Below are 21,761 nucleotides of genomic sequence, written 5' to 3'. Positions count from 1 at the left end.
ACCTCCTTTGCAGCCTTCTCTTTTTAGGCCAGGCCTGGGAAAGACAGTGGCCAGGGACTTTTATACTACAAATTACAGAGAATGCTAGCACTTGCTTTTGTGGAATCAAACACAAAAGCTAGGAGATGTAATACAGACAAGTCACTAGAAGAGCAATTGAAAGCACTGTTGATTGAAAAAGAGCTCATCTTAGAATTCCTTCTCTATGTGCATAAACTCAGATGAGACCAGTATTTTACTTCTATTTTTCAGCACCTTTGAATGCCTGAGGAGTATTCATATCACACCAAGAAAAGCCCTACTTCCAAACACTAATTACTGACTCAGCTTGGAAGTGCTGATACAAGGGAAACAGACCAGGACTCTCAGTAACCCTTTGCTGAAATTCCTCCTGCTAATCAGATGAGGGGAAGTGGGATTTCTCTGTCCACTGTGGCTCAATACCCTGACTACACCTTTCAGGGATGCAGCTTGGAAGGGTAGAACTGTTGCATAGATGACTGAAACAAATCTCAAGTAATTAATTCATACAGGAATGTTGGGAAGACTGGAGCATGTGCTGAATGTCTCTCACATGGTATTCAGTCAAACACTGCGTGCTAATGTAGTCTTCACTCTGATTTTGCTTTTACATGACTTTTGCCTTTCTGGGTTAAAAAAAAAAGTAGTTTTTAATTCACAAGATGTTAGGCACAATTCAGAAGCAGCAAAGAGGTTCCCTGTTGGGTTCATGAATCAGCTGCACGCAGCAGTACAAGCTTTTTTGTAATCACACATAGAAGTGTGCTTGCTAAGGGGAATGCAAGGCTATTACAAAATAGAAATGTTAGTAACTTTTGGAAAGTGGGATAAGCCACAGCTACTGTTGAAAACAAGTACACAAAATTTCAAGGAAGTATAATTTTAGAAAGTTAAAAAGCTTAATACAGAACCTGAATTAGATCTTTGTGATTGGCAGGGCAAAAAGGGTTCTCACAGCTTTATCACAGTAATACTCTTGTTTCCATGCTAGTTGTAGGAAAGACTATTTTCAGAAAGAAATGAAACAAAAGGGAGAAAAGCTTGCTTTTTAGGGAAAAGGATAATACTGGAATCTAAAATTCTAACACACATTATGCGTGATGTCTTATCCTTCCGAAAGTGACGAAAACAAAAGCTTCAGACATAGTGGTACTTCACAGCATGCTGTGATTAAGTTTTATTTTCTTCACCCAATTTGTTTAACTACTTTGAGTTACACTAAGTTGACAAGAATCTCAAAACAGTAGTCATAAAATGCTGACTTTTCAGATAGGAATGTAACTCAACCCTAGCACAAGTCCATCATTATCATTATTGTTACCACTGGTGTTACATAAAAATCAAAAAATCCCAATTCTGTACCAAAGAGTTTACTGTTTGAAACCAGTTGCAGTAATGCTCAACACTGATACCAGCAGATAGCTTCTACATAAGTTAAAACAGGAGGCTAGTGTCACTATATGGTCATTGGCAGTAAACTCACAAGCTGAGAAGGAAAAGTAACTCAAGGGTACTATAACAGAAGATCTTCTGAAGATCTTTGCATAACAACAGTTTCTTCTCTAGCCCAGAGTATCAAATAATATCTCTATATATATGGAATATCTGGAATAAGCCAGAAGGATCAAGTGAGAAAGCTGGACCAAAAGTGTGATGTAGTGTCAGGAAAAGGCAGAGAAGTCAAGACTTGTATTTACTGCAGCTGGGCAAAGCCCCACATACAAAAGGCTACAGAAGCAAGGAAAAGGCAGAGAAAATACAAAGCAACTAGAGAGGGAAGACATTTAAGAAGCACTAGACAAGAAAGTCCGCTGGACTTTGGGCTAGGAAGTCAGTGCAGAGAAAGTCACAGATCCATTGAATGGAATACAGAAATCCAATTTGGCACAATGTTAACAAATTAACAAATTTTTGGCAGGAGGAAATATGTACACTCCAAAATAAGAACATAAAATTAATAACCTAGAGAAGTTTAACATACAAAATGCAGAGAGAAATAAACAACATCTTATAAATTGATTTAATTCCAGACTCATGCATCTTAGCTTCAAATCAATAAATGATAATATGAAAAAAGGCCCAGTCCTACAGAGACTTCAACCACAATGGGTATTGCTACAAGGAACTCTTATGACAGTACTTCAGGCATGGCAGCAGAAGTCTGAAGGCAATGTCCTCAAGTTAGGAACACACATTAATTCCTAAATGCTGCTGGTGGTATACTGTTGGAATATATCTGATAAACCAACTAGATATCCTTAGAGAACATTTAACATTAGTTCTAGCTTCACTGTGCAGTCACAAAGTACATGTAAAGCATTACAGAAAGATTATGACATACTTTGGCTCCTGAAGTTTACTGAAAACAAGGCATTGCTGAAGTAGTCATTTGTGGCTAGAAGCGAGAAACAGACTCGGATCCATAGCATCTTACAATGCTATTCATGTTTTTAACTACACATTAAGAATACTGTTTTCCAAATTTTGGAACCAATCGTGATAAATCCGGGGATCTTCACCTTCAGTGAAGCCAAGGCTACCAAGTCATTGCAAGACTGGGCCTCAACCCCATGCAGTTAACTAAAATAGCTACAGGAACTAAGAAAAATTACAACTTGTGTGCTACAGCTGTGCAGTACCACAGTAAATTTCAAACCCTTTAGCTTTTATGTCATAGATGCGCAGCATGGCTCTAACCCATGGGCATTTATGACTGATGCATCTGCATGAAGCTTCTCATGAATGTTGCAAGCTTCTGAACGTCTTCTACAGTCACCGCATTATATAAAGAGGCACGGATTCCTCCCACAGATCTGAATCGAAAAGATGAGGGGAGAAAAAATAGAAAGGTTTTGTAAATTCTAAAAAAGGACATTAACATTCACAGACATTTAAACCTACCCCTACTCCAAAGCGATGAAATTCACATTTTGTGTGAATGAGAATGAACATTTAATTCTTCAAGGCAAGCTTGCAATCTAGAGAAACCCGGTATTTATTAGTTATTTACAGCTCCAACGCTGTAGCCTTGTGGCAAAAAGCTATCTTTTTTTATCCCACAAACACCACTGAACATGGAAAGGAACTCTTGCAACCAGGTAGACAAGCCATGTAATGAAAGGCTTTATACAATGACAGAACCTGACCTCAAGAGTCACCTTCTTTAGCATTTGCACAGAGCCAGATTTATCAAATTGGAGAAGAAAACAGAATTAAGGAGAAAGCTCTCTGAGTCCCACCACACCCAAGCAGTAGTTGAGCCACCAGCAGTTTCTGATTACCATCTCTAGACTGCTATTTCCAAGAGACATTGTGAGTGAGAAAGGCTGGTAAGTCAATGCACAATGCCTGCTGCTGTATCACTGTAGTAACAGTTTATTCTGCACAGGAAAGGGATTCATCTGACTAATACTTACCGATGCCCTTTCAGAGATATCATGTTAAGTTCTACAGCTTTCTCAAGAAATTTCTTTTCCAGCGCTTCATCACCCTTGATACTGCCAATACGGAAAGGGACATTCATTCTGCTTCGGTTCTTTTTCTCCACTGGACATCTAGAAAAGTTGCAGAACGTAACGATTAACCCATTTTGTGCAAAATTTACATTTTCATCTATACACAATTTCAGAAAGTGAATAACTGCATCTGTTTAGCACCAAAGTCATTTCTCCATAATTGAAAAGGTCATTACTTTCTGTGAAAGAAAGCAACCTTCCTTCTTTAACCAAGTATAACAGAAACAGTAAGTGCAAGGCTTATTAACCCTTCCTGACATATTCAAAATCGCCCCAGATGAATGCACAGGAGACTTATAAACAGATCTAATTTAAAAAAAACAATAATAAAAACCACCACCTCACCCACAACAGTCTCAGTTACATTCCCCAGGGTAAGTGAGGTTAGTTATAGCGAACTTTGACTAAGTCTCAAGCAGTTTCTTTATCTTCAAAGACTGCCACACTTATTTTTACTCAGCTAGTTGCAAATGCTACCGTAATTGAGCTTGACCCAGCTAAACAGAGCTAAAGGAAGTATAAGAACATAGCATAAGGAAATTTCCATGGACATTAGAGACTTCTGTTAGTGGTTTCAGTCCACCTTCTACATTAGTATTACTCAGAATCATGAGCCTCCCAAGTAGAGAAGAGGTATCTCTACAACAAATCTTGCATTGCATACATGGCCACAACATTATGAGGTGCATCACAGCTCTAATCTCTTAAGATTCCCTTTAATCCAAAGCAGAAAATTCAATATACATTTAAAGCAAAATTTCTCTTTAATTATTTTGTGAACGTAAGAACAAGGGAGGAAAAAAAAGATTTAAATATTTTCCTTTAGTGATTCTAGTTACAAAGGAGATATGAAGCCCCAGATTTATTCTTTCCTAAGGCTGTGATGTAGATTCTTGCAGGGATTCATTAGGAATAAGTTCTCATAAACTACATGTAAATTTCATACCTATTATTATCCTCTTCAACAAAGGATAGGTGTCATTCTTTTTTAGTTCCTCCCTTGTCCCTTTGTATAGATGTCTCCATTATGAAGAGGAAAAAAGATCAATCATAATATCTGCCTGTGCAAATGTTCTGCTTCAGATGCAACCAGGAAAACACACTTCAAAGAGGCCTATGCTGGTAAGCATTCCCACATTTGAATAACTGTAGCTATGCTATAGTTTTTAGAAGATCCAGTTGCTATTAGGCAAACTGATGTAACCCAGCTAGTGCACAGACTTTGGAAAGCAAACTGCACATGGCACTGGGTGGAAGAAAGTCTCCATTCACTAAATGGCTTGTCACACTGCTTACCCAGTGAAGCATGCCACAGATTCAGTGGCACATTTAAGCTGGGAAGGCAGCCTCAGATAAACATTCCTTTTTGTCATAGATACAATAAAAGAAAATGCACAATCCTAACTGTATTGCTTAGTAAGATGCATACAGCTCAGTGAAGCTTGCTTTGCCTTCCCAATTGACTGTTTGACAATCCCATCTGCATTGCATTTACCACTCTCAGCCTTACAGACCAGCTTGCCAGAAACAGACTTCTATTTGTCACAAAATGTTTTTTCAAGGCTTTGTTTGCTTACTGAGGTTTATGAAGAACCCTCAGGATTTCAGTAGAGTAGGATCACAATCCCGATCATGCTAACGGCAAGGCTGTTCTCATTAACTAAATGTATAAGCAGAATGTATTATGAAGAAACTATAACCCTGACAATTAAGGTTGCAGACAGCTTTAATTTAAAACCCAAATTTATAGATAGTTTGCTCTATCCTAACTTTGACCTGAAAGTTAATTAGGTCCCAAAACCATTGATTTTATATACTGAAGGTAAAGGAAAATATTTTGCAGTTTCATAGCCAATTACTAGTTTTTGAGCTTGGCAAGTATTAGAATTATTCTGAATTACAACATCAGCTTTTAACTATACATATTTAACTATGGCCCTCCTGTTGGAGCAAGTCCAGAGGAGGGCACGAAGATGATCAGAGGGCTGGAGCACCTCTCCTATGAAGACAGGCTGAGAGAGTTGGGGCTCTTCAGCCTGGAGAAGAGAAAGCTCTGGGGGGGACCTCATAGCAGCCTTCCAGTATCTGAAGGGGGCCTACAGGAAAGCGGGAGAGGGGCTTTTTACAAGGACAAGTAGTGACAGGATGAGGGGGAATGGTTTTAAACTGAAAGAGGGTAGACTTAGATTAGATATTAGGGAGAAATTCTTTACTGTGAGGGTGGTGAGACACTGGAACAGGTTGCCCAGAGTAGTTGTTGCTGCCCCCTCCCTGGCAGTGTTTAAGGCCAGGTTGGATGGGGCTTTGAGCAACCTGGTCTAGTGGAAAGGTGTCCCTGCCCGTGGCAGGGGGGTTGGAACTCGATGATCTTTAAGGTCCCTTCCAACGCAAACCATTCTATGATTCTATGATATTTTGCGTCCCGTGAGCTCAAAAATACCTTGCAACAATATGTAAAAATCAGAGGGTTAAATCTGCTTTGGAAAACCATCCAAAATAGCTAAAAAAAATAAACTGTACATAAAGAAAATGTATTACATTTTGAATACATCTAGATCTGATGATCTTCTTTCTATTTCAGAAAGCATTTCAGAGCTTCACACAAATAGCTAATAAAATTGCTCTACCTGACAAAGAAAAATCAGAGTCTTTGACCACTGAAATAGATGGTAGGAAGAATATGATGCAAAAGTAGTCTCTACAACATCTTACAGGCCACTTTCTCTGTTTTGGCCTGTATTTCCCCAAGAGATATAGTAAGCATACAAACCAGAACCTGTATATCTGGTTTTTGCATGCTCTTCTCCTAGGCTCCTCCATTTTAAGTTTAGAATGTATGTTATTAATACGCTTCACAAGTGATCTATACAGGATAACTTGAAATAACTTCCTACTGGAATGAGAATCATCCTTGAATAGTTATTAAGTGAATGGTTTGCACAAATAATTCCTGTAGGATTCCTCAGAATTTCTATATACTGAAGAGGTAACTTTAAAAATATGCTGCAGTCAGACTCTTAAAAGATATATGTTTGGCTCTGCAACTAATACTGAAACCAAGGGGAAAAGCATAGCAACTTACACATAGAATCCATTAGATTTGTCTATAATATCATAAATCATTCGTGATTTAATTAAACTAAGTTTATCCATAGCTGCAGCGCCGCCATTATTCTTTATCCATTCCAGTACAAGTCCCATGATATAAATACTGCAAGAAGAAAGAACATTTTTGTGTCAGATTATTTTAAAAAAAAAAAAAAAGAAAAAATAACAGTCCCATTTAACAGTTCACAAACTGTTTCAGCAACAAAATGTTATGTTCGGTTTTAGGGTGCTTAAGATTATCAACTCACAATCTGGACTATTTTAGAAACTACAACAATTCTAAGACAATGTTTTTTGGACACAGATGAAGTATCCTGAAATTCAAATGCTACACAAATCTGTTGGACCAAACTTAATCCTTTGTACCACATAGAAGGAAAAGTCCTGCAGTTTCCTGCAGCCCTACAGGGCTGCCAAGATGTCCCCAGGCATGTTGCATGGACTGCCAGTTCATTGACCACACAACTGCCTGTCAAGTCCTAGAAAGAGCCAGTTAGTGCAAAAGCTAGCAACATCCACCCTGTGCAGCTGCTCTAGCAAAGATGCAAGGGTGAATCTCAAATGTATGTACATTAATAATGACAGAAATCTAATCCCATTTTCACAGATGTTAAATAAAAACTATAATCCCACTTCTGCCTGAAGAGACCTTTTTCCCACATGAACAGTGAAGTTTCACGAAACAAATAATGATGTATTACACTTAATTATTCATTACCATTCAAGTTTTAAGTAGAGATCTGGAAGCCTACTGGCATCACGTGGCTTTGGACCAAGTATTTCAATAGTTACTAAGTGCAACATAAAAAATCCCCCAGGCCTTTTTGCCTTTGTGCTTTTGCTACAAAACTCAGCTTGTTCAAGTTCAGGCATTTCCCACGACTATGATACTTTACATAATAAACTGTTCACAAGTTTTTATGGCATATTACAAACAAGTTTCCTTTTATTAATCCCTTCATTACAGATTCCAAGGGAGTGCTCAGAGAACATTAGCCTACAAATTTCCCCCTAACAAATCTAGCAGGAGGTTGTTTTAAACTTTGCTACTTTTAATTTCTCAGGGGATGCCAGTGTCAAATATTTGAACACTGCAGAAAGACTGCACAATAACCAAGGTTACAGACTGCCTTTTATACAAAAGACCTTATAGCTTTGATAGCACAATCTTGCCACGTTTATGACAGCACCATGTCAACTACCCCATTGTAGAGAATTTAAGCGAAGTATAGCCTAGGCCCTTGCCAAATATACAGGGCCACATTCAGCTCTTGCCCTCATTTCCTTGAGTGAAACTTCTTGGACAAGTACCATTTAAAGAAGTCAGCCTTAAAGTCACCCACAAAACCCAGACAGCTGAAATCTTTTATTCTTCTTTCATGTCAGTCGAAATAATGTTTTGGAGCAATTTTAAATGCAAAATAAACCCCTGGAGCTTGAAAATGAGATTTTCATAGAAAATTCGTTGTTAACTTTAGCAAAGCAGATTAGGGTCAAAAAGCCAAGCTCCGCAGCGCCAAGAGGTTAAAGCCATTAGCATCACCTTAATTTAATTTAATATCCTGCTGAAGTAGCTTTTGCAAATTCAGTTAATATTTCCTGCCTGTTTGCCAGCAAACCATTAGAGACTGCAAGGAAAAAGAGTAGAGAAAAAGAGAACTAAGCAGCTTTGCCCGTTCCTTCCAAAAACCACAACAGGCCTTTAGAGCCAAGCCAAACAGATGTGCACCCTGCCAACATTTCAATCAGTGTTACATTCTGGATTCCAAAGTGTACTCCAATGTGGGTCTGCATCATGAAGTGAAATCTGACAAGACAGTGATCAGAAAGGAGAAAGACACCTAGTTCAACTTTATTTTCTGCTCCCTTGGTCTCCCACTACCCTGTTAATGTTGCTGACAGATACAGAGTTACAGCTAGTACAGCACTTTCTTTTCAGAAGTTCTTTGCAGTGGCTATAATAAAGCTGCAGAACTTAATTTGTTTTGCTTTTCAAACCAGAGGAGCAATGCTGTGTTCAATGCTGAGATTAAGCAGAACTCTGGCTTTTCAAATGGAAATAGCTTTGTACTTGGAAAACATGAATGGCTGGATTTAAAACCTGGCATGTGCAAGTACACAGTGTCCAAAACACTATGTGTGACTTGGTAATCAGGAAGAAAATCGCTGACAAAATAGAGGCTTTATCAATCACTGGGAAAAAAAGACACACATACTGACCACATTACAAAGCTACATTCAGAAAGAAGACAAAAATCTCGAAATATTGTAAGGTTAATTCTTGTATTAGACACCAGCCCTAAGGATATTAGGTGTACTCAGCCAATAGGGCAGACGGGCCGACATCAAGCCCTTTACATCATTACAGCACTACTTACTCTACAGTATGCATACTCCTTGGGAAAATTTGCTGTGCATTGTAAAGTCTGGAATAAACATATGTTCACAAGATTTGCTTTTCTTTTGATAAATTAAGATAACTGCCTGTATGTCATTGCAATAGTACACCCCACAGTGAGAATCAGCAGATTCAGAAATACAATTAGTATCACTTAAAATACTACTGAATTTAAGTAAGCTATGGCATTAAGGTAGGCCTTATATGCAGGAATCACTGTACTTTATGCCTGTACAGTGTATTTGATGTCTGTTGGACATCATTAGGCAACTTAAGTTTGCAAATTCCAGCATGGATGAAAAAGCTGTAAGAGCTGAGATTAAACATCAACAATATAAGATCGCATTACCAAATTATCTGTATCAAAAGGAAATCTGATCTTTAAAAGTAGAAAACATTATTTTCAAAGTAATTAAAAAAACTTCCAGGAAAAAAGGATACCTGGTTTGAAGATTTTCTATTTTAAAATAATGATTTTAGCAGACATTGGTACAAAAATGCTTCAGATTAAGAATGGCCAGATACTACTGGCTCAACACCTGAATATTCCAGTAGCAAAGCATCATTTCACTAGCTATCAATCACAAGCTAGGAGACAGTGATTTTAAAAGAGCAATCTGGAGTCTGTTTTGCTTCTTGCATACATGAAATCACCAGGTACATGCCAATTTTATGATCTTGATGGCCAGCAATGATTATGAAGCTAGTCCAATTTTATTTTTGGATGCCAAGTAAAACACTGAGGCAGTACTTAAAGAAATATGGAAAGTTGTACTGGAGAATAAAGCAAAGCAATGACTAAAATGCCTTTTTTTAAAAAAAAAAAAAATTTCTTTACAGGGATAGGGATCTGGAGGTTCAAGTGCTGAGAACAACCTCAGGAAGAAATTAAATCAAATCTTTACTGAGTGTTCAAGAAGCAAGACTAAGTCCCAAATTACCTACTTGCAATCACAGAAGCAGCACCACTGAATTGACTAGAGTTGTGTTCATGTAAGTCAGAATTAGATTCTGAAATGTCTACAATGGAATACATATAATATTTACTTCTAAAAATACTATGTCCTTTATGGCTGAGTCCCACTAGGCAACATCAAAGCCTACTGCAGCCATGTGGCTGGACACTTCCCATGTTTACACAGGAATCATGTGAAACACTGCAATGTGTATCAGTTACTTGAAGGCAAATACTCAACTTCTGCAACTTTTCTCACTAAGAGCAGCAGATGGCAGTGCAGTAGCTTTCTGAATAAAAAATATTAAATAGCAGGGTAAGTTACCTGTAGCATGGTGGAGTGTTATACAATGAGCCATTCGTTGCTTGTGTTTTGTAATCCAGTACTACAGGGCATTCTTTCAGTGCAAATCCCAGCAAGTCCTCACGTACTATTACAACAGTAACTCCAGCACAGCCAACATTCTTCTGAGCACCAGCAAAAATCACGCCAAACTTTAAGAAGAAAAGAAGGACTAGCTACATGCATTCACTAGTAAATCTTAAGTCATACACCAGTATCATTATTCAACAGGCATACAACTCAGCTGAACAGCTTGGAGAACATGTTGAAAATGAGCAAGTTGCAGGTCAAAGAAGAGTTAGGAAAAGTTCTGATTTCAGAGTGGACTGACAGCTACAGTTGATATCCCATGTATGTCTATTATCAGAACCATACATCTTCATTCAACTGAGGAAGATCATCACAACAAATTTCCCAATGATTTGCTAAATATTTATTTAGTAGCCACAAATACTTCTTCAGGTAGCCTATCCTCATTTCACACTACTCCAAGCAAATTTACTAAAAATAAATTTATACATAGATCACAGTATTTTCAACCAATCTGGTATTTCAGAACAGGCATTATATAATCGATCTGTTCGAAGAGGCAGATCAGGAAAGGCCAAGATGACTGCACTAACAATTGCCCCTTCTTTTTGGTACACATAGACAAGAGAGGTCAAACATGCTACTTCACTAGTCAGTAACACTTGCCACTCACTTATGTTTGTAAAGCATGTTATTAGTACTATATTCTGCCTCTGTATTATCTATGAAACAGAGAAAATAATTGTGAGACACAGGAAGCTTTAGCAGCTTAAAAGGGGTTACAGATTTTCCATGTAAGAAGCAGGATCAAAAATTCTGCTTCACAGTACCCTGCTACAGCCATATACACTATCTACAGACTAAACATGATTCAGAAGATAATCTTTTTCAGCTACAGCATCGGTGAAGACCACACAGTACACAATCTTGTACAGCTATTAACATGAACAATTTCAACATAGTTCAATATGTTTTTACTGAAAAAAAGGACAACAGACACTGAAATCTCAGACTTTAAACTTCAACATTTGTATTCACCATCAGATACCCAAGTAACAAAATATTTCCTTAATTTCACTGCTCAGCATGTCTGGCCATCCAGACATTTCAAAGTGCCTAATTATATGCATTCAAGTTTGAAAATGCTTTGTGCAGCCACTGTGTCCAATACTGTACCTTAGAAACATCCACAGGTCTGGACAAGAAGTTTGATGACATATCACAAACCAACACTGCTCCTTTGACATCAGGTACAAAGTCAAACTCCACACCATGAACAGTCTCATTAGCACAGTAATAGACATAAGACGCATCTGGATTAAGATTCCATGTGCTTGGGTCAGGAATGTCTGAGACAAGACAAAAGAAAACCAAAAGGTCACTGGAGACAAGTAATTTTCCTGGCATGCAATTTTACTTAAGCATGGGACTTCAGTGCAAACCCAGAACAATTCTGCAGTATAAAGTACTAATTATCTTGTTACCAGGAAGATATAATTTATCTGCAAAGGAAATACACCAGTGCATTCCCAAAATTCTGTGGTAAGCCATCATTAAACTGGCAAACACTCTTCTGGTTTTCAGCCCTTATTCCTCAAGGGATTTTCATCAGGTTTGCAATCCCAGACTACAAACTACTGCCCTAGGGGTTCAAAACAGCATTTCAGAGGAATTCAAGGCACTGAGTCCAAGAATCCTCCCGATGCCTTTGTAACCACTGAAGCACCCAAATTCTCACTGGCAAAGTTCTCTAAAGCTGTGTTTCTGTGCATCCCCAGAAGCATTTCAGTCTTAGCCAAGCTGAACACAAGGTTACCTATCTACCTGCCATTTAAGCTTTGCAATTGATTTACAAAACTGAGATTTCCGTGCCAACAGGCAATATACAGGCATGCCCTGACAGCACAGAACAGGTTTTGCACACAACAAGTGGTTGCTCTTCCTTTCTTCTCTCCTCCAAAACATGAGGGGGAAGAAGTGCTGCTATTTCCTCCACCATTATTTACTGTCTCTCCCTTTATCTATAGCTGCAAAATGGTGAATACACTCCCCTAGACTGGGAAGTTCCAGGTGCAGCTCCTTGCTGTGCCTCAAAGGATATAAACTTATCTTCCAAGTTAATGCCTAAATCACCAGTTAATCTACTAACTCATATAGGGATAGTCTTTATCTTTCCTGTTACCACTCTTCTCAGTTCAAATGCTATAATTTGGACCACAGGGAATAAAAGCAAGCATGACTAGGAGGAGCAGAAACCAGAAATCAGGCATCCCTGCTCCAAGAATTATTTATGTATATCCAGTGACAAATTATACACTTAAAGAGTTCTTGAAACAGACTCTCAAAAATTCCCAATGCCTCAATTACAGTTAACCTTTTTATTTCTTCTACACTGTGGTCATTCAGATTATGTCAAGTCCAGTAACAAGCTTCAAGAGGAGGAGCTGAAAATGCCTCTTCTATTCCAGAGCCACCTGCCTGTTACGACACATGGATAGGGAAGATAAGTATTTGGGAACCCTTGAAAGAAGGCAACAGAATGCAGGTCTCCCATTTCCTGGGCCAACAAGGTTAAGATCCCAGACACGCTTCTAAATTTCAGAGCAATCTCATTGAGTGTACCTGAAATTGAAATACCTCGCAATATCCCTGCAAACAGCTTAAGACTCAGTCAAATAAAAAAAAAAAAAAAAAAAAAATCAGACAGCCCAGACCATTTCCCTACTGATGCACATTTGCTTCTTGCCACTTATTTTCTGGGATCTGCTCAGCCCTAGTTTCACAGTTCTTTGCTGGTGGAGACTGTTAAGACATCTAACATCTCCCTGTGATGAACATGGAGAGATGTGGCAGGCAATCTTTTGAGTGCTGGGCAGTCAACCCTGTAACTAGTTAACATTCAATAACCAAATAGCTGAGTTGGACCAGTTTTTAGAATGATTCAAAAAGCTAAGCATTCACATGGATGGATGTAATCATCAACTTACTTGTATACGTTCCTAGTTTTGGATGAACAATATTCACTTTGGCATACTTCTCTGCTTCTTTAGCTGCTTTTGCTGACCAAGCTCCAGTAACCACATAATCTGCGTGTCTTCCCTCCTTTAAACCAATAAGATTAAGTGGGACTGCACTGAACTGACCAGATCCACCTCCTTGAAGGAAGATAACTTTGTAGTTTTCTGGTATATTTCTGCATGTAAGAAATAACCATTTATATTATTCCCAGAAGACACAGGATGCATACTACATGATATTATGCATTTCACAGCAACTGAGGAAGAACACTGTCATTTCAGAAGACCCTTTGCCAACAGGTTAGACCAAATCCCATTAACTTACCTCAGCACTGGTCTTGAGTAACAACTTTTAATATTAAGAGTTATACATTTTACTGACAAAAATTTGCTGAAAACAAGCTTTTTTCCCCTTGGATAGCATTAAATAAATTCACTCCTGAGTAGCTCTACTATCATAGCACACAAAACCTTGAAAGATACTCCAATAGAATTAATGCTCACTTGTAATTTTGTTTGTTGCTAGCTTCATGGCTTTTCTGTCAGGCTAAGAACTTCACACCAAAGTGCTCACAGTAGAATTCAGATTTAAGACCCTTCAATTTGCAAGTGCAACTGTACAGTAAATTATACTTGCAGAGCAAGTGTCATAAGGAGTTGTTCATACAGTCACAAAAATTACTTGTTCAAATTATTCATTAAAACCCCTCTGTCAATAATTCTGGCTGTGACTAAGAGTCAAGCTTTTCTATGAAATGACCATCGTTATTGACTACTATGAGAACATAAATATTTTGTGTATCAGAATTTCAAACTTTTAAAAATGTGTCAACCTACAAATAGGAAAAGGGCTCCTGATCAGTGATTCTAAAACACATCCATAGAGCTTCTGTTAGTAAAATCAGACTGATGAGTAATGTACAGATCACCTCTTCACCACTATAGAACTGGTTTCTATTGTTTCCACTTCAAAAACAAAAGAAATGCCTCATTTTTCTATTGTTTTTTCTTGAAGAAAGTTGCTGCCCTTCATGAATTCTGTGAAGGTGACAAAAATTAAAATTTCAGAAGGAAGTCAACTGGTCAGTGTATAGTAGACTAAAAAAAGCATCTTAACCTAATAAAAGCCCTTTGTGACATTCAAATAAATCAGTATCAGACAAACAGAAGACCAATGTCCTCTACAAAATTATTACTCTATCAGACACAGTATCTAAACAAAAAACCCACCATACAAACAGGTGCTTTCAAGAAAAGATCGCCACATTAATCATTACTGGTGCAACTAGCACAAGCATAAAACAAAAATAAGCAGGAAGTAATTCACTTACAGCAATTCACGCATGAGATTTTCAGCTGTATTTATAATTTTTGTGAAATCTGAGGTCCGATGGCTCATTTCTTTCATGTAAAGGAAAGAAGAAATAACATCAAATAAAATGGTAATACATAAATGCAATTTAAAAATTGTGTTAAGCTTTAAACCTTTTACGCTACAGAACCAAAATGCCTGAAGGCTCCCATTCCCAGTTTCAACTGCAGTTGTTTTTGCTGAGCCTTCCTAAAAACTCACAGAAGACTTATACCTCCAGTCTTTTCTAGATCCAGACATATGCAGTCAATTCACATTTGGCATCCACATGACCTTACTACACCCAAGAACAACTACATCTGGGTGAAAAAATACTCCCCAGAAAGGTATAAGTTTCCCTCACTCTACAAATGTTCTCTGCTATTAACGCTGTAGCAAGTATAGAGTAAGATACAAGGTTTTCGTTTGTTCTTTTATTTTTAACTAGGCTTCTTCATGCAGTAATCCTAATTAAACATTAAGGACACTTAATACCAATTCCTTTTGTTAAATCCATACTCTGCCTTCCATCTATAATACTGTACAATTTAAACATGAATCCCAATCCTGCAGAGACTGCTGCACATCCTACTTTTAGCAACCAAACAGTTTCACAGGACTAGTAAAATGCTGACCATTTTCTTGTATAAATTTTTTTGTGCAACTGCAGATGAAAAGCCAGTCAGCTACCTATAAGGCACAGAAGACACCTCGTCCTTATGACAGCACAGCACTGTCTTTCTAAGGGGAAGAATGCTACACATCAAATACATCTGAAGAGTTCTGTCACACAGTATATAAGATACTACATATGGTACCTATATACATATATATACACATGTGGATAGTATGTGTATATCTGTGGATAGTATGTGTACAAATACTTAGTATTTTATAGATATACATTAAATATTTTTTTATATATTGCCTATATATATATATTCACATACATACACACACACATCCCTGCCCAAAGATCCAGAAGTACTAACGTTTTACATAAGATTAGTTATCTTTTTTTTGTCTCTAATCCTTTGGTTTGGATCACTAAACATCTGGCTATGTATCTTTTTATGGTCTCCTGATGAACAGTAGAAAAGCAGTATGAAAAAGTATTCTCTGGACAAACATGTTACCACAATAAGGTATTAGAAAACAAAAGGAAATGAAATATCAAGATCAAAAACTCTTATTAAAAAATTTGGTTAAATGTCCACATTCTGAAAAATATAGAATTTTTAAAGTCTTACCAAGAACACTTATACCAAGTCCTTTGTAGTCCACCAATTCTTTCTGTGCTTCTAATAATACCTAACAAAAGAAAAAAATCCACAATTAAATTGAGGGAATTTTCCACTATCTGGAGTCCCTGATGCATCGTGCATATGCCAGCTACTCCATATTGCAGTAACCTGACACTTGTCAAGTGAGATTGTGTCCTGCTATCACTGAGACAGAATCACAGAATCAATGTTCTGTTCAGAAAAGCTGCACTTTTGAGAAGACTGCAGCACCTGATACAGTGGGAACAAAGCTGATATGACACTTTGCTTTAGTTTGTGGCCAGCCGTGGTATGTGGGTGTCCATGGTGATGAAGCTGTTAGCAGTTTTGAGTTAGGCAGGTGCTCAAGCTAGGAGTACCTAAGGCCAGGGCAGCTGACCCAGGCTGGCCCACAGCAGTATTCTATACCATAAATGTCACGCTCACTATAAATAGGAAGGTTTGCTGGGAACGGCCTCTCTGCTCAATGGTCGCCATCCCTGGAGGGTCTCGCCTGTCGCCCTGCTCCCGAGGCCTACTTGCCTCTTTGTTGTGACCGTCACACTGTCACTGGGGAGCTCGCAGTGTTTGACATCTGGCATTCACTGCGGGGAGCACACAGCCCATGACCTCTATACGGGCTGAGTATAACTCTGTATTTTATATTACCATTAGTATTAATGCTGGTTTTCTTATTTTATTAAATCTGTTTCCATTTCAATTCACAAGTCTCCGTCCTTTTCCCAATTCCCTTTCTTGGCTGGGGAGAGGTCACTGGGTAATAGAACGGCTAGTTATTGTTTAGCCCTAGATGTGGGCTAAAAAGAGACAGTTTAACAGCTACAGTCATCAGTACAACTTTGTTGTAACTAGTAGCTGAAGGCTTTTCATAAGATAGCGTAATTAAAAAATGATATGCTTGTTGTGGAGACCATGTTTTAAGTTATCATTTTGACAGTTACATCTCCAGATTTCCAAATGATTTGTAGAAGTTGGATGGAACTTCCAGCCTTTTACAGAACACTTAATGTTTGCATGTGTACTCTTTCTAATCAAGCATCTTAAATGCCCACCTGCACCTTCCACCCTGTGTTCTTTCATTTGACTTGTGCAAATAGGACAACCAAGGTACTGAGGAAAACAAAGAAAAAATCAGCTTGGGGAACTGGAGACCTCAAACTGACCCAACAGGACAAGACCTGGTTTCACAGAATGAAGTCCTACACTTTTTGAAGATAAGCCTTCCCTATGTTATTGAAAGTTAAGAAAGAAATGAAGCAAAATTTTGGGACAACCAAAAACCACAGGTCACTCCTAGGAGCTTTAGCCAAGTAATCTGCTGCTTCAGCCTTCCATTTTTTTTTTTTCTTCTCCCATAGCTCTCACATATCAACGAAGTGGAATTAGATTCTAACCATTGGATATGCAGCTTCTGATTTCAGTTAATTCTTGTGTCAGAGCCAGAACATTCCTAGTTCCTCCTAAAGGAGGCAGGAGGAGAGGGAGCCTCAGTAGAAAAGCCACCAAAACAAATGCTGTATGCATGTGCCCCAGGATCTGCCAAGAAACCCCATGCTCTGGACAGTTGCAGGAACAAGAAATCTACCTTGCTGACAGGGTATCTGCATGGCCTGTCAACTGTAACAGTTGGTCATCAAATGGTCAACCAGAAACAACTGTGCTGCTTTTGATGTTAGAGATTGTGCAGTTTTAACCACCATGTCTCACAGGCAAATTTATTCATGCCAGAGGAGGGGAAAAAAGTCAAAACAAACACACAGACTATTAGAAAGTGCTTGTTAAACTGCTTGATAAAATCCAATTCTGTTAGCAACATTCTTTATCTGACAATCTGCACATGCCTTACAATAGCCATTTATGATATGCCTTATAACAACCATGAAGAGCTCTGTCCACTTTCTCGCTTCAGTGAGTCCGAGTGCTTCACACGCAGCATCAGCCCACAATCAAAGAGAAACAATCGAGGTGATCCAGTAGTCTATTTAAGAGTACTGCATTTTCAAAAGGGGAAAACAGATTAATAATCTACTCTTCTCAAGCCCTAAACCCAGTTCTCAGTACTCTCTGTTTGAAAGTTGGATGCTGCAGCAGTTCTAATAAGAGTCCCTTTCAGAGCCAAGGGTTCAAGACAGAACAAGTTTCTTTGCACATAATCTACAAAGGACATTTCCATGCGAAGAGTGAAGAAAAAAAAAAAAAGCTGCTGTACAGCAGATTTGTTTACTAAATAAAATTGTTAAAAGAAATAAGACATGAAATACTGAAGAAAATTCTGAAGGAGACTAAGAAAAGAACAAAACATTTCCACAATACATAACTCTTAAGGTGAAAATCAGATGCACCAATTTGGCAGCAGCCACCCCCTCACCATATGTAACTGGATAATCTATGGCTGCTGATGCAACTTTCCGGAGGGTTGAGTCTACACTATGCTCATTATCATTTTTAAAATAAAGACTTTTCAGGGAATTACCATGTTATTTACCAGCTGACAAATAACATACTCAATATAGCTACCCTTGTGCATCTGAGGACTTACTTTCCATCCCCAAACTGATACAGCCCTTGATGAACGACCATATGATCAGATTCAGAAAAAAACTCTGGGAGAGCAATCCTAAAACCGCATTAGGGTGCAATTCCAAAAAAACAACGTACCGGGGCATTTAATTGGGGGGTGAGAGGGAGAAGAAACAAGGTTTCGTTGCTATGTGTGTAATTCTTTTTATTACTATTTGCTCCAGCTTCCTCCGCCCTCGCTTTGCAGCCGGCGCCCGCGGAAGCCCCCAGGGAGCCGGGCTGGGAGGCAGAACGCGCCGCCACGCCCGGCGGGCACCCGCCACTGCCCCGCCGCCTCAGCCCGCGCGAGAGCCCCCTCCGCGCGCCGGCAAGGCCACCTGCCCCCGCCAGCACGGCTCCCACCGCAGCGCCGGGAGGACAAGGACACCCACCCCCGCCCGCCCTCCGCAATGCCCCAGCCCGCGCCGGGAAGGGCCCCCGGCCCCTACTCACGGAGCGCGGCAGCTTCGCCGGCCCGGCCCCGAAGTTGGCCACCTGCCGCCCGCACTCCATTCTGCTGCTGCCGCCTCCTCCGCTGCCCACCAGCCGCGCCGGCGGCCCCCGCCGATATAAACCCCCCGCCGCCGGCCCGCCGATTCGCTCCTGTCACACACACATAGGGGGTGGGGCTGCAGCCGGCCCGCCCCGTCCATTGGCCCCTCGGCAGCGCCCCCGCCGCCTATTGGCAGCGCGGCCACGAGGAGGCAGCGTGATCAAGATGGCGGCCGGGCCGGGCGGCGAATCGCAGCGCTCGAGGCGGCACCGCCGTCGCGGCACCGCCTCTCCCGCGCGCGTCCACCTCCGCGAAGCTGTGGGCCGCGCCGCGGCGGCTTTTTTCACCCCAAGCAGCCAAAAATGGTGGGTTCCGGGGAAGGACTTCAAGGGGTGAAAGGGATTTAAACGTGCCGTGCGTTTGGAAGAGCTCCGTAAACCTTGCCGAGGTTCGTCGCACATACAGCCACGGCGGGGCGGGCGGGCGCGCAGGCTGGTGGGTAGGGGGGCAGGTGAGTGCAATCTACGTCCTGCAGTAACTTCGCTGTGTTTTTTCCCCATGCAGTTGCTGCTGGTGCAGAGCTGGGACGCTTGTTCCAAAAGCAACGTCTATGAATGCATGAGAAATGAAAAACAGCAATCCGTAGTTGCAATGAATTTCGGGAGATATTTCATCTTGAAAGAGGTGGTTTCACAGTACCCAAATGTCTCCGTATTTTGTGTGAAATTCTTTCCTCGCAGAGGACCAGGATCCCTACCTTCTCTAATGCAAGAAGTATCTGCGTGTTGTGCACTGTCTCTCTAAACAGGCAAATTGCTACTTGGATTTCATAGAAAGGGAATAAAACCAGGAGAGCTGTGAAACTTAGTTACACAGAACGGATAGCAGAGCTGGGACTTGCCTTGAGGTCTGCCAAGTTCTAGGCTAATACCCCTAAATACTAAACCATTCTTTCCACGGATACCTTGTTGTGAGTTCATTGAAAACATAGCGTTAATAAAATTAAGCTGTTGTAACTGAAGAAAAGACTTCAGCTCATCCAATTTCTTCTGATTGTTTTAGCGAGAGACATCCTGCCTTACAATCAGTTTTCAGAAGTTATTTTAAAGGCAGTAGCAGTAAATCAATTTTGACAAAACAAGCCATTAAGTGTGATTGAAAACAGATGGGCTTTATGAAGTCCCATAATTTTCAAGTATTTTGGACGAGATTCATCATTCTCATATGCAGCTGCATAAAGCACAGCTCTCCAACACCTCATTCTGCCCAGCGTTACCCATAATGCTGACCCTACTTTAGTCCCGTGCATGTTCACCAAGTTTATCATCAACATTAATCATCTGTATACCAAATCTGCATTTTTTTTTCAGAAATGAAAGTGCTGATGTCCATTATTTTGTGAATACTGAGATTTATATAAAAGGCCATTTTTCATTACAAATTATTTCACTGAAGAAATATTGACTACTTGAATTTGTTCCTTTTCCTGTCAAGCCAGGTCATACCTAGAACAATAAAAAGAATTTACAGATTACAGCCTGATCTGGTATTTAGTTAACAGATTTTCATCTTATGCAAGTTATTTTGTTTAAAAGAATAATAGTCACAGAATAACAGTCACAGAATCAATCAGGTTGGAAGAGACCTCTGGGATCATCGAGTCCAACCATTGCCCTGACACCACCATGTCAACTAGACCATGGCACTAAGTGCCATGTCCAGTCTTTTCTTAAAGACATCCAGAGACGGTGACTCCACCACCTCCCTGTAGACTGTAAAAAGAGACAGTGGTTTTAGAGCAAAGATGACTTTCATTTCAATAATGGCTATAGCTCAAGAAAAACCCACCGAACTTGCTTTCAGACACCAGAACCCTCCTTGGTTCTAAAGAGGTAATAGCAAACCATGGACATTACAGGCTGGATACGTTCTCTTCAAAACACCAAGGTATTTTTAAAGTATGTCTCAGACCACAACACCCAGAACAACTACGTTACTTCTAATTATTAAACTTAGTTCTAATTAAATAGACACCTCTACTGGAATGCTCAATAACAATGTAGATCTGACTACAATATAATTATTTTTGCTACAGTCTCAACACAGAAAGAGGTTTAAGAGAAATGAGCTCCTCGTATGGGCTTTTCCCAGTATTAAACCCAGACTACCTACATCTGCCCGGAGAGGCAGCTTCGGACTCAGCCTGCTGGGGTAAAGGTATCCTCAGTAGCAAGAGGTAGCGGAACCAGTCAGAAATAGTCTAGGTTGGTGGTTCAGGTCAGGAAGCCTGGCCACTACTATGGGAAGTGCTTCGACATCAAAGCAGGATCAGTCTTGAATCCCAACTGTGTGTCACAAACCACAAGATAAATTAAAACTTTGGAATTAAAAGTGTGATTCAAACCTCTGGCACAATGAGCTAGAACACAAAAATAGAAACTAGGCAAGCTGGTGCTGGTATCGGCTCAGAGCATGGGTATCGTAATTTTTCAGTTCAGGAAAAGTCTCATCCTGACCAGAAGGGTCAAAAATGACAGCTCCCATGAGATCACAGGACAACTGTGCTGGAAGCTTTGCCACCTAGACCTTTAGAAAATCCATTTCACCTTGTGCATTGATAGGGAGTAAATAAGACTGATAAGGATGTGTAAACCAGAAAGTTTCCTAGACACAGAATAGTCCATTTTT

General features: G+C 39.8%; 1 protein-coding gene across 1 annotated transcript; it reads right to left on the bottom strand.

Moving 5' to 3' along the window:
- Positions 1 to 1,165: 1,165 nt before the first annotated feature.
- Positions 1,166 to 19,195, bottom strand: PSAT1 (phosphoserine aminotransferase 1). The gene is made up of 9 exons (XM_068423094.1): positions 19,034 to 19,195; positions 15,989 to 16,049; positions 14,719 to 14,788; positions 13,358 to 13,563; positions 11,547 to 11,719; positions 10,323 to 10,492; positions 6,619 to 6,747; positions 3,438 to 3,575; positions 1,166 to 2,834 (listed from the first exon to the last, which is right to left on the bottom strand). Exons 1-9 carry the CDS (start codon positions 19,091 to 19,093, stop codon positions 2,729 to 2,731), a joined length of 1,113 nt encoding a protein of 370 aa, XP_068279195.1. The 5' UTR covers positions 19,094 to 19,195; the 3' UTR covers positions 1,166 to 2,728.
- Positions 19,196 to 21,761: the final 2,566 nt, after the last annotated feature.

The sequence above is a fragment of the Nyctibius grandis genome, chromosome Z (assembly GCF_013368605.1).
Source record: "Nyctibius grandis isolate bNycGra1 chromosome Z, bNycGra1.pri, whole genome shotgun sequence".
NCBI classification, from domain to species: Eukaryota; Metazoa; Chordata; class Aves; order Nyctibiiformes; family Nyctibiidae; genus Nyctibius; species Nyctibius grandis.
The sequence above is the reverse complement of the archived record's forward strand: the minus strand, read 5'-3'. Positions and strand labels throughout refer to the sequence as shown.

Excerpts from the sequence above, each read along its gene's own strand:
- PSAT1 (XM_068423094.1), bottom strand. The coding sequence starts at position 19,093 with ATGGAGTGCGGGCGGCAGGTGGCCAACTTCGGGGCCGGGCCGGCGAAG. Across the intron at positions 16,050-19,033 it reads CGGCGAAGCTGCCGCGCTCC|GTATTATTAGAAGCACAGAA; the intron begins GTGAGTAGGGGC and ends TTCTTTTGTTAG. Across the intron at positions 10,493-11,546 it reads GACCTGTGGATGTTTCTAAG|TTTGGCGTGATTTTTGCTGG; the intron begins GTACAGTATTGG and ends TTCTTCTTAAAG.